A 12,537-nucleotide genomic window follows, 5' to 3' on the forward strand; every position below is an offset into this window, starting at 1 on the left:
GGCTATAGAGCTGTTATTACTGTGTGTTGTTAAAGTCTTCCTCTGATTATGGAGTTATTCTTCCATTTACTCAAGTAATAAACATTTATTTAGCTCCTTCCATGTACCAGGAACTGTGCTGGCCCTGGAGCTACAAAGACAGAAGTCAGACAATTCTTGCTTTGGGGGAGCTTAAAATATAGCAGGGGGAGACACCACATACATACATATATCCAAAGTAGATAGTCACAGGCATTGAGGTAGGATGGAGAGGAAGTAGGAAAGACTCCATTTAGCAGGTGGTAATTGAACTGTGAGTGGAAAGAAACTAGTGATTCTAAGAAGCAGAAATAAGGAAATGAATTCCAGGCAAAGAGGATTGAGTGAGAGTCAAAGGAGTTTATTGAAGAGGGAAGTGACATGATCAAATCTGCATTTTAGTAAAAAATTACTTTGAGGGCTGTGTGGAGTATTGGCGAGGGAAGAGAGACTTAAGGCATAGAGACCACTAAGGAGGCCATTGGAATGGTACGGGCGAGAGGTAATGTGAGTCTGAACCCAGGGAAGGGGAGAGATTTGAGTGGGAGAAAAAGGGATATATGTGAGATGACAAAATTTGTCTTCTAATTTGGCCATATGGAATGAATGGAAATTAGAAATCGAAGGGTGATTCAAAACTCAGACCTGCAGAACCCTGCACAAAGGACTATATTACGGGAATAATTCTATGATTATGGTGCTAACATTCTATGATAACCTTGGAAGGACTTACCTTACTTTTAAACTCATACTTTAAGGAATCTCCATTGGTTATATCCATGACAAGATGTACATCTCTTAAATGTTGCAGTCATACCATGTTCTAGACAAGTAGGCTAAAGGAGAAAAATGGATATAGACATAATTTCACCAACTGCTGTGCCAATTGGTCCAGAAATGGAACCTTAGAGGATTTCAATCTTTCCTGCCTGAAATTCCTTCACTGGGGGTCCTTTTGCCCCCACCAGTGGTTATCTCTGTCGCCCACTTTATTTTAGTCCAGGGTCCAGATAGACTTCACTTCACTTTTTTTTTTTTAACTTCTCCCAGGAATGCCACCATATGTAGAGCCCTCTGGAGTTCTGCCATCTTTTGCAATCTGGAACCATAATCAAATCAACTCTCTTTGCTCCTGGAAATTGTATGCTGATCCGCTCATATATATTTTTTCTCCTTGATTAGAATATAAGTTCTTTTAGGGTTATGGCAGTCTTAGCTTTTGTATTTCTAGCCTCAATACTTAGCACAGTGCTTGGCACAAAAGAAGTGCTTAAAATATTCTTCTTTCATTTATTCATTTATCCATCCATTCACTCACTCATGTTTCTCTTCAATCAAAACTGAATCCTCTATTCTCTACATAACTGAGAGAGCAAATTTCTAAATCATGATTGCATATATAAATTGAAGACTGGTGGGTAACTGAGACTGACATTTTTATAAATGCCTGAAGTGAACTGAACATTATACACATCTTCCCATCTCATCTCACTCTGAGAAGACTGAAATAAAACTTGTGGTGCAACAGTTGGAATGTCAAGGCCTAGATTAGGGAAGATTCATTTTCTTAAATTCATATCTGGTGTCAGACACTACCTATGTAACCTTGGGCAAGTCACTAATCTTCATTTCAGTTTCCTTATTCATAAAATAAGCTGGAGAAAGAAATGGAAAACCACTCCAGTTCATTTTCCAAGAATACTCCCAATGGGGTCACAAAGAATCAAATATGACTGAAAAAAAAATGACAAAAACAACAACAAATGTTTATTGACATCCACTTCATTCAAGGTGATTTAGAGAACAAAAAAAAAGGTCTATTGGTCATTGACACTTTATAATATAACAGAAAAAGTACATCAGGTACACAGATAAGTAAAATAATATAAGGTATTCTGTGATAACAGCAAAGATGAGCTGCCATTTCCTATTATTGTCTCTTAATAGGGGGTCATTTGGGGACATTAAACAAAAGGTTAAAAGGAAACAATCCATTTTTGAAAGGACAGCTTATTATTTTAATTCAAATAATATTTCATTTATGGAGTAGGAGGTAAGAATAATACCTGTGATGGCGTTGGAGCAGCATGGGACTAGAGCTCTCCTGGTGAGCTTTATTAAAGAGAAACAAACTTTTTTTTCTGAAAAATTAGGAAAGCATAGGAAGAGGTAGCTTATACCTTAAAGACTCAAAGAAGTATAAGGTCACAGATTTAGAGAGGGAAGATGGCCAGCATCCTTATTTTACAGGTGAAGAAACTGAGGCCCAGAGAGGTTAGGTGATTTGTCCAGATGACACAGGTTATAAGGGTCAGAGGTGGAGTTTGAACCCAAATCCTCTGACTCCAAAGCCAGTGATCTTTCTACTGTCCCAGATGGCCAGATACTTCAATATTTTAAGACTTTTTAAGTTTGATGATATGAGTACTGTTAGATCCTTGATTAATGCAAACAATAAATTCCCATGAAGTGGTTGCATTATTCAGATTTGTGTTGCCTATTTCCTTTGACCTGGAACTGATTACCATGTTTTGTGTAATTATAACTCAAAAAGTGTGAATTTGAATACGTACAAGTACTTCAGAGGATTCATTGTTTGTACTAATCAGGATTTAGGTGTATTTTCTTCCAGTGAAACAGAAATCTGTCTTTGAGAGTTGCTGTATTCTTTCCTGGCACCTCCAAATCCACCAGCATATGGCCATAATGGTGCTGAGGCTGATCCTTAAATGGTAAAAATGGTGTCCGACCCTGGCCTTGTTCTCAAGACTTTTCAAGCAGTAGATTTTCACAGCTTGCGTGGCCAAGATGTGGCCTTGGCAGTGCTCTAGGCAACTCTAGGAGACTGGAAGTTTCTCAGAAGTTTACTAACCTGCCCTGGTAGAGGGAGTTCCTAATATTAGTGTAATCACAGTCCCAAGCTCTTTCACTATGATAAAAACAATATATATGATGACATATGCATATGTACATAAGTAAAATACATACATGTCCTTAACACACAGATCCATAAGTTTAATTTACATGTTGTATCAATTTTTTTTTTTTTTGCAGAGTTTATCTCTTAGACTTTGTGGGATACTAATGAGTAGACTAGAACTATTGGCTGTCTAGCGGTACTTTTAGGGGATCTGGGAGAATAGTAATGATACAAGCTTGTAAATTTTGACATAGGCAAGAAGTAGGAATGTGGGCAGATGTTGGAAATGACTATTTAGAATGAGATAGTTTTGTGTATCTCCTGTGAGATAGTCCATTGGTTCTACCTATATGGCATCTTTTTTAATTCCATCAGAGCAACTGGAAAACACAATTATGTGGAAGTTAAAGGAAGTTGAGCACCATTGGTCTTGACTTAACTTTTTTTCCCCTCTTATTGACTACTTTGCTCTAGCCTCTGGGCATCAGGTTTCTAAATTTGGAAAAGCTAGGATTCCCCCATTTTGAGAAGTTTCTTGATATCAGTTTTACTGTGGTCAATTTTGGGGTACTGCATCTACTGCTATGTACTGAGCTAAGTAGCTCAGGAGATAGAGCACTGGGCCTGGAGTCAGAAAGACATGAGTTCAAATCTAGCCTCAGATCCTTACTGGCTGAGTGAGTCACTTAATCTTGTTTGCCTTAATCTGCTTGAGAAGGAAATGGAAAACTACTCCAGTACCTTTGTTAAGAAAACTCCAGGGACAGTATAGTCCATGGGGCACAAAGAGTCACACATGACCAAATGACTGAACAAATAGTTTGCTACTAGGCTAGTATTTGTTAACTGAAGTACTAGTATGAGAGCATCTTGGCTACCCAAAAAGATGTTCACTGGATTTGACAAATATTGTGCCAAGGGAATTATCCTTTTTTTCCCCCCTAGGTGCCTCTTGAAACGAAAATCAATGGATTTTAAAAAGAGGATAGTTCAGTGACCGATATGGTTATCGCCAGAAGGTTGCTATAGCAATAACTGGTTTGATTGCACTTTGCAATAGGTTGTGCAGTGGGTTGGTGTAAAAGGATCCTGCTAACTCAGTAGAGGCTCTCTGGAGTAATTTAATTAAGCTCCTATAGAAAGAGAGCCAGACTTTGGTTGAAACAATACATTCCCAAACTATAAAATCAAATGGTTTTCTCTCTCTTTATTTGCCCAATGAATGACACATCATTGCTTTTAATCTGGTATCTTAAAAGTGTTTTTGGAACTTAATTTAAATAATGAATTTATGCAGGGTAAAAGGTAGAGTTCAGATTTTTGTGCTAATCCTTAGCATTTATATATGACTTTTATATATCTGTCTTATGAAAAGTTGGTGACAAAAATTAAGCAGAATTGACATTTTAAGCTATCTGGTTTCTTGGATGAAACCACCAATCACTATTGTTAGTTACACTTCACTAAGGGAACAAAAGCAATAAGGACAAATGACAACACAGACTAGCTAAAGGAGAATTTTTTTGCGGAGTGGGGGGAAGGGACTAGAAATTCCTCATACTTCCAATTGTGAACATCTGTGTTATTGCTGTGGACAGTATTTGCATACTGAGTGAACACGAGAGCTCTTTGTCATCAAAACCCAAGAACATGCACCATTATAGAACATTGTCCTGCACATTATCTCATTACTTTAAAAAAAGAAAAAAAGGGGAAGGAGGAGAGGGAAAGAACTTGGAAAAATATTCTAAATTGTCTAATTAAATAAATTTTCCCAAAAAAAAGAAAAGAAAAAAGATTCTGTTGGTTCTATAGGAATTCATCATTTAAAATGATAATTTTATTTTTCATGATCACATTCAAGAGTTTTATGGGCTGTATAACTCTTGCCATAGAAATATGTCCTGATTATGTATGCGTTAAATGTGGATTAGTTCTTTAGACTCTGATTTCTTTTTTCCTTTGAATTTTTCTCTCATTCCTACTCCACATTCCCTTCCTGTTTTTAGTTGGAAGCATATATTTGTGTAGTAAAGAGGAGTGTGTGTGTGTGTGTGTGTGTGTGTGTATGTGTGTGTGTGTGTGTGTGTGTTTGCCTGCCTGTCTAGTTCTTAGAGCATCTTTCTTAGGCTTTAGAGTTTTTCCTATGCTTTCATTAAAGTCTGATATTGATCCAGTTACCAAATCTAATCTTTGGTGCCATTGGAGGCCATGGAAACACTCCTTTGGCGCCATCTGGAGGGATTCTATAGACTGTGCAGTGGAATATTCTTCCCGGTGACTAATGTTGGAACTAACCATCACTTTGGACACTGCCTCCATTAAGGTTAAGGGCACCAAGCATGCACACACACTAAGTAGAATTGCACCTAACTGCACATTTGTGTGCACTTATACAAGAATACACAATGCTTGGAAGGATCTCATTATTTTGGATATAATCCCCAAACTCTACAAATTGAAATCCATCCATCCCTGCTCATGCTCTGTGACAGCTGTTCATCCCATCCATCAGGGTATGCCTTGTATTGGGGGCACCTTCTTTCTGGGCCAGTGTAATGTCTGGACTGGCCTCCTGCTGTTCAGCCCATCTTCCTTTTCTCTAACACCTTTGCCCCAATGCTATCTTTTTCTCAAGATCAACAATGTTTCTTTTTGGTTATATATTGTATCCTCATCTCACACATCATGTTCTTCTATGTTGCTTGTGCTGTGATACTCATTTTCAATTCTTTGGAAACTAGCCTGTTGTCTCACAGACCTATAGAAATGCTGGTAAAATATTGGTATTGAAAAGATGGTCTTTTATTTCTGGGTGAAGCTTGTGATTAGGAAAGACACTTTTCAATTTCCTAAGAGCAATTCAGCTTAGTCTCTTAATTCTGTTTAATTCTGGACGTAAAACATTATCTATGTGTACTATCTGTCCACGATATACAGACTGAAGGCATGCCATATTTAGGACGGTGGACAATTTTCATCCACTTAATTTTTCCTATGTGGATGGCCAAGCCAGATTCTTTGCTGTGGTTGCAGACCTTTTCCTATACTAACAAACACTAGGGCTTGATGTAGCCAATACAATGTTATCCATAAAGGAGAATGTGTGGAGTGGTGGTGTCAAACTCAGTTTGAAATGGGGGTTGCTAAACCATTCCTATGTACCCTTGTGGGTGCATACTGACCACATAATAATGTCATGTTTTTTATACTTTATGTACTTATAAAATATACTTTTTATATTTTTATATTTTTTATGTTTTATACTTTTTATATTTTATTTTGTTAAGTATTTCCCAATTACATTTTGATCTGATTCAGGTTGTACACTGAAATATTTCTGGCTACATACAAATTTGACACCTCTGCTCTGGAGGAGCTCATTATCCAGAGAAAATCCCTTTTCAACTTGATCACTGTGTTGGATTTCCTCCATCACAGTGGCAAGTACTTTCGGAGAATGTGTATCTCATTGTTTTATACTTTGTCTGTTGTTAATAATAAAAGGGTTCGGGGTAAGCTATGTGGTTCAGTGGATAGAGAGTCAGACCTGGCAATGGGAGGATCTGGATTCAAATGTGACTTCAAGCACTTCCTAGTTGTGTGATCCTGAGCAAGTCATTTAACCCCCATTGCCTAGCTCTTACTGTTTTTTGGTCTTGGAACCAATACATAGTAGTGATTCTAAAACAGAAAGTAAGGGTTTTGATGATAATAATAATAATAATCAGGGCTATTGAAGATTATTTTTGGAAGTAAGAAAACAGACATTTATTAGACACCTATTATGTTCAGGCATTGTACTAAGCACTTTACAAATATTATTTCATTTGGTTATCATAATAACTCTGTCATCATCTTGAACTTTACGGTTCAAGAAACCAGGCCAGGCAGATGTTTAAATGACTTGTGGAGGTCACACAGCAAATAAGTATCTGAGATCAGATTTGAATTTAGGTCTGCTTGACTGCAGGACCCCTTAGCTGCCTCTACACAATATTTCTGTTGTGTCTTTAAGTCATCTTGAATAATTGACTTGGAGATGCCTTGTAGGAAAAGAGCCTTTAAGTACATGAATATAGAATCACATGCTTTTTAATAACAAACCATAAACAAAGGAGAAGGAAGTTTCATGATACATAGGAAGAGCTCTCCCTCTGGAATAACAAGACCTGAGTTCAAATTGTGTCCCTGACATGTACTACCTGTATGACAAGCCACTTTGCCACCCTGTACATCAGTTTCCAAATTTGTGAAATGAGGAGGTTAGATTCAATGTCTATTAAAGTTTCCTTCTAATTCTAAATCAATAATCCTATGATCTTTGTATTCTCTATATATCTTCCAGTCAATTGTGTATATGTAAAGATATGATCCATTTAAAAATATTTTTTAAGAAAAGGCCTGGCAGTTCCCTATTAATAACCTCACTAAAGATGGGTTTGATGCACATATTTGCTGACTAAGGTGCTTATTTTGATCTCCTACCTCTGGTAATTAATTTACACCAGTTAAATTTACACATAAAATTTTTGTAACCAGTGCTAATGTCATTTCCCCTAGTTGTCCATTTAAAAATCATCAATTACTTATATAATTCAGGATTGATTTGTTTAATTGCATGGCACATCTTTTTGTCATTATTATTCTTTTTAAAAAATGTTTTTACCTTTGCTCTAACAAGCCATGGCCTGAGTATACACAGGCAGTTGATTCAAAGGTGACCGCCACATCAGTTAGGAGCCTTTTGTTTGTTGCCTCCCCTCTTGCTTTCTTCTTCTTGTTCTTGTTCTTCTTGTTGTTGCTGTTGTTGTTGTTCTTTTTTCTTTTTTGGTACTTTTTTTTTGGTTACTTGCCCCAAAACAAACTGTATTTCATGAAGAAAACATTCATGACTAAACTAAACTAAAAGTTTATGGAACATAAACTAAAGTTTATGGAATACTATGACAGAAAAGCATGAAGTGTTTGTATACTATATAAGTCTTTGGTCTGTCTTAATCCTCCTTCCTTGACCCATGATTTCTAATAGCTTTCCTGCTATTTTCACCCATTTTCTTTTTGTACTTAAATCACCACATATCAAAGTACTTAACAAAAGAAAATGTAGAAACACTCTCCTTGAAGCCCCTTGAATCATGGAAGACCCCTGTCCCTGGGGACATATGGACCAAGTCAGCTGCTTGGATTGAGGCATGAGTCAGTTAATGTTGACTGTGCTTGAGAAGTAGAGTAGACAATGCATATTTATGGCAGCCAAGTTATTTTGATCAGTGCTTCTTTATACATAACATTGAGTTATTTCAACAACAGTCGTGTGCAGCAGCTGACACCAATAATTAACACTCATGCAGAAAGAGCTGGAAGAAATCTTAAAGCTCATCTCATCCAATTCCTTCATTTTATAAGTGATATAGCTGAGTTCCGGGTAATGGGAAGTGATGGCCAAATAGACATTTAAGTGACAGATTTGAGGATCTGAACAAGGTCAAGTCCAAAGCCAGCTAAGTCAGGCTCAGTGAGGAAAAAGAAAGCTATCTCTTCCTCCCTGCATATCCTAAATGACAAACAGTTCTAGGAAAACCTGTACTATGAAAGGAGATACCGAGTGTGTTCTCTTGCTTATTGATCCCCAGAATTCTGTGTCTGTTCTGAAATCTACTGGATCTGGCCTGGTATATGAACATTAAGAGAAAGGCTAGATGTAATTACCTTTTGCCCTATGACTTCGTGTCAGGTTCTGAGAAAATTACTTAAAAGTAACTCAGGGAAAGAACAGACTTCTACCTTTTCCCCCTAGTGTGTCATCTATCCGAGTTTTTTTTTTTTAATATGAAATCTTTGGTTTATAGAGAACTGGACATTTGGGATTTCCTTCTGTGGGTACTGAGTCATGTCTTTTGATTCTGGATTATTTTGAAACCATTCTGTAAAGGCTTCTTTCTGTATCTGGTGCATTTATTTATTTAATGCTCATTTTTTCCCCAGGAAATCCTGTGAAAACTACTGAGCTTGTTTACAGGTTGCTCAGTACTAATAATACAGCCACTCTGGCCCTGTCTATTTATCAGACAGCTCTCTGCATTGTTGGCTTTTATGAAAATACAGACTAAAAACCTAGCTCAAAGCCACGATTTTGGTGGAGGAAATTGATTTACATCCCCTTTTAGTTTCTTTTTCTCTCTGAGGACAAGAAATCGGCAACAATCTGCTATAGTTTTTCAGTAGATACTGATGAGGACTATCCATTTTACAGAGCCTGAGAATCTGGTGTCTGGCAAGTCACCACCTGAAAGGGAAGATGTGAAGGTAATTATTTTTCCATTCCTTCTCTTCTGCCAATGCTTGAATAGATGAAAGGAGAAAATTAGCCTTTGAAAAATATTTTCACGATCCTAATCAATAACTATCTTGAAACTTCCCTCAAGTACATTAAAAAATAGTTTGATGGGGCAGCTAGGTGATTCAGTGGATAGAGCCAGGCATAGAGAGACAGGAGGTATTAGGGTTTAAATGTAGCCTCATATAATTCCTAGCTATGTGACCCTGGCCATGTCACTTTACAAGGATTGCCTAGCCCTTGCCACTCTTCTGCCTTAGAACTAATACATATACTAATTCTATAATGAAAGGAAAGGGTTTAAAAATAGTTTAAAAAGATTGAATTTCAATTCTCATTGAAATGACAATCTTGAGTCTGCGTGACAAAATGAGATGATCTTTCTGGGTTATTTCTTAGAGAAGATAATGTAGAAAATTACCCCTAAATAAAGTTGTCCCCCTATTTGCAAATGTTTGCAAGCAGTGTCATTATAAATGAGTTAAATATTGTCTAGATTGTACATATATTATCATATATTTCCTTGCTTGTCATGTTGTGCAACAAGACACATATTGCTTACACTTACATGACAAACAGGGAGATATGTATTATGTAATAATATATATACAATATTGATAATATTACCTGGCTTCTTGGTGAGGAGTGACGAGTGGGAGGAAAAGAAAATGAATGAGATCCAGATTTTTGGACAGTTAATGTGAGAATTTGTTTCTCTTATATAAGCATATTTATTATAATTTGTAACTAATAATATTATTTTTATGTTACATATTACATTATGCTATATATTTAAAAACACAAATTGATGCTAACTCAAAAAAATACAATTAAGAGAGCAAAAGAAAATGCAAAATGGGACCCAGACAAACAGAGAAGTGTTGGAACTGCCATGTTAAATTTAAAATGTGCGTATGTGTGTCTTTAAAGCTAGAAAAAATAAAGCAAATCAGAGCCCCTATCCAAGGGGGAAAAAAGGAGAATGAGTTTAAATCATGAAGGTACTTTCTGAGGACAAAATAACCTGAGAGAAGCCATCACTGTATACCCTACAATATCATCCCTTTTACACTTTCAGTTCTTAAAATATCAGTCTTTAAATTTGACCTGTCTGTCCAGATGTATCCCAAGCTGATTCTGTGTTTACATATATGTAAGGTTAATAATTTATTTTATAATAATATTTTTGGAAGTGGTTTATCCAGGTTCCAAAATGCAGGAATAAACTGTAGTGGTAGAATTTTAATTTATGGTTTGTATGTAAGTGGTTTGGAAAAAAAATCTCTTCTTTCTAGCACTTTCCAGATTCCATGGTTCAACCAACTGAAAATGAAGATCTACATTTTGGTAAGTACTTAAATGTCACTTTCCATTGTTCCAGTAAGTATTGCTATAAAGTTTTGGGTTATTATAATTCTACAGATAGCATGGAAAATAGAGCACTGGATTTCGAATCAGAAAGAATCATCTTTGTGACTCCAAATCCAGTCTGAAGCACTTACTATCTGTATGACCCTGGGCAAGTCACTTTACTCTGTTTGCCTCAGTTTCCTCATCTGTAAAATGAACTGGAGAAGGAAATGGCAAACCACTCTGGTATCTTTGTTAAGAAACCCCCAAGTGGGGTCACAAAGAGTTGGACACAACTGAAAAATGAACAACAGTTCCATAGAATCAGATAAACAGGGGGTAGAGTAGATATGAACTCCTTAAGGGATTTACAGTCCTTTGTCCTAGTCCCCATTACATTTTTGTGGCTTGCTCAGGTTCACACAGCTGCTAAATGTCTGAGGCTAGATTTGAAGTCATGAATATGAATCTTTCTGATTCAAAACCCAGCGATCTATTCACTGTGCCCCTATGGAACTCAGGTCTTCTTGACCCCAGGCCTGATGTTTTATCTCCTGCCCCACCTTATTGTACTCTCTGCGTATATGCTTTGGATATTTGAAGCAAATATGGGTATCATTTATAAACAAGATGCCAGATGCCCAAAAGGTGGGGCTCAGGCTTGACCAGAGTATAGAGATTGTGGTCAACTTAGAGAATCCTGGTTCCAACACTTCCTGTGGCATTTCTTTGCTAACTCTTCCCCCAACGTAGTGTCTGGTACTCTCTCCTATCCCTTTCACTGGTTTTGCCCAGACCCTTCTGAAGAGGCAGAAAGGGATCTATGAAGCTATCTAGCAAACTGGAGGCAATGACTAGTAACCAACCCCAATTGCTTGATTACTAAAATATGTGAAGAGTTACCTTTATGGTTGGAAATGACTGATGAATTCTGTAAATACATACAGCAAATATCAAATTGCTTATCATCTCAGGGAAGTGGGAGGAGAAGGAAGGAGAAAATTCAGAACTCCACATTTTAGAAAACTAAAGTTAAAATTGTTTTTACATGTAATTGGGGGAAATTACTCAATGAGAGATTATATACAAGCAAAAATATAGTAAGCTTTTGGTTTCTTATTCAAGAGAGTGAGAGAGAGCGAGAGTAAGAGAGAGTGAGAGAGAGAGACAGATTGAGAAAAAGAGAGAGACAGAGACAGAGAGAGACAGGTAGAGAGACAGAGAGAGAGAGAGAGAGAGTAAGAGAGAGTGAGAGAGAGAGACAGATTGAGAAAAGAGAGAGAGAGAGAGAGAGAGAGAGAGAGAGAGAGAGAGAGAGAGAGAGAGAGAGAGAGAGAGAGAGAGAGAGAGAGAGAGAGAGAGAGAGTGCAGATCCAGACAATAAGTTTCTTGGGTTAGATAAACAACTGGAATAATAGAAACACGAGCCATTCTACCCCAGTCCATTTTTAATAACTAGAGAACTGAGAGAAGAGATCAAGGTCAGTTGGTAGCTAAGGTTGGAGTTACTCACTGATGAGGCATTCAGCAAAACAAGGAGGTGCCTTCGAAGCTACGTGAGTCCCCGAGGGCCCTTGGTGACTTTGGCAGACAAGCTGGTAAAAAATCAGTTCGGAAATCATAAAATACAAAGCAGTACTGAGAGGAAGTACACACAGCAGAGGTTAATTCAGCCGCTAGTCCTTGGCTATCAGCCAGAAGCAGCTTGGATGTTCCTTTCTTCACAAGATATGATAATAATTAGAATGAGAACTCAGATTGGTACCAAAAGGGAAAAAATGTATATTTTGATATTTGCTTCTTGGGATAAGAAGAATGATTTATTCATAGGGGCATATAGTGAAGAGGGTAAGGAAAAGCAAATGGTCCAAACATGTATACTGTCATGGGTCACTGGTGCCTGAAAGGT

General features: G+C 37.2%; 1 protein-coding gene across 10 annotated transcripts in view; it reads left to right on the top strand.

Annotated features, from left to right (window-relative positions):
• Positions 1 to 12,537, top strand: part of ARHGEF28 (Rho guanine nucleotide exchange factor 28) — a 373,512-nt gene that overhangs the window by 190,248 nt on the left and 170,727 nt on the right. For all 10 annotated transcript variants that reach the window (XM_056824748.1, XM_056824754.1, XM_056824753.1 and 7 more), the window contains 2 exons: positions 9,195 to 9,247; positions 10,574 to 10,625. In XM_056824748.1, the coding sequence (XP_056680726.1) occupies positions 9,195 to 9,247; positions 10,574 to 10,625 (105 nt within the window). The remainder of the gene's footprint in view (positions 1 to 9,194; positions 9,248 to 10,573; positions 10,626 to 12,537) is intronic.

The sequence above is a fragment of the Monodelphis domestica genome, chromosome 3, assembly GCF_027887165.1.
Source record: "Monodelphis domestica isolate mMonDom1 chromosome 3, mMonDom1.pri, whole genome shotgun sequence".
Classification (NCBI taxonomy): Eukaryota; Metazoa; Chordata; class Mammalia; order Didelphimorphia; family Didelphidae; genus Monodelphis; species Monodelphis domestica.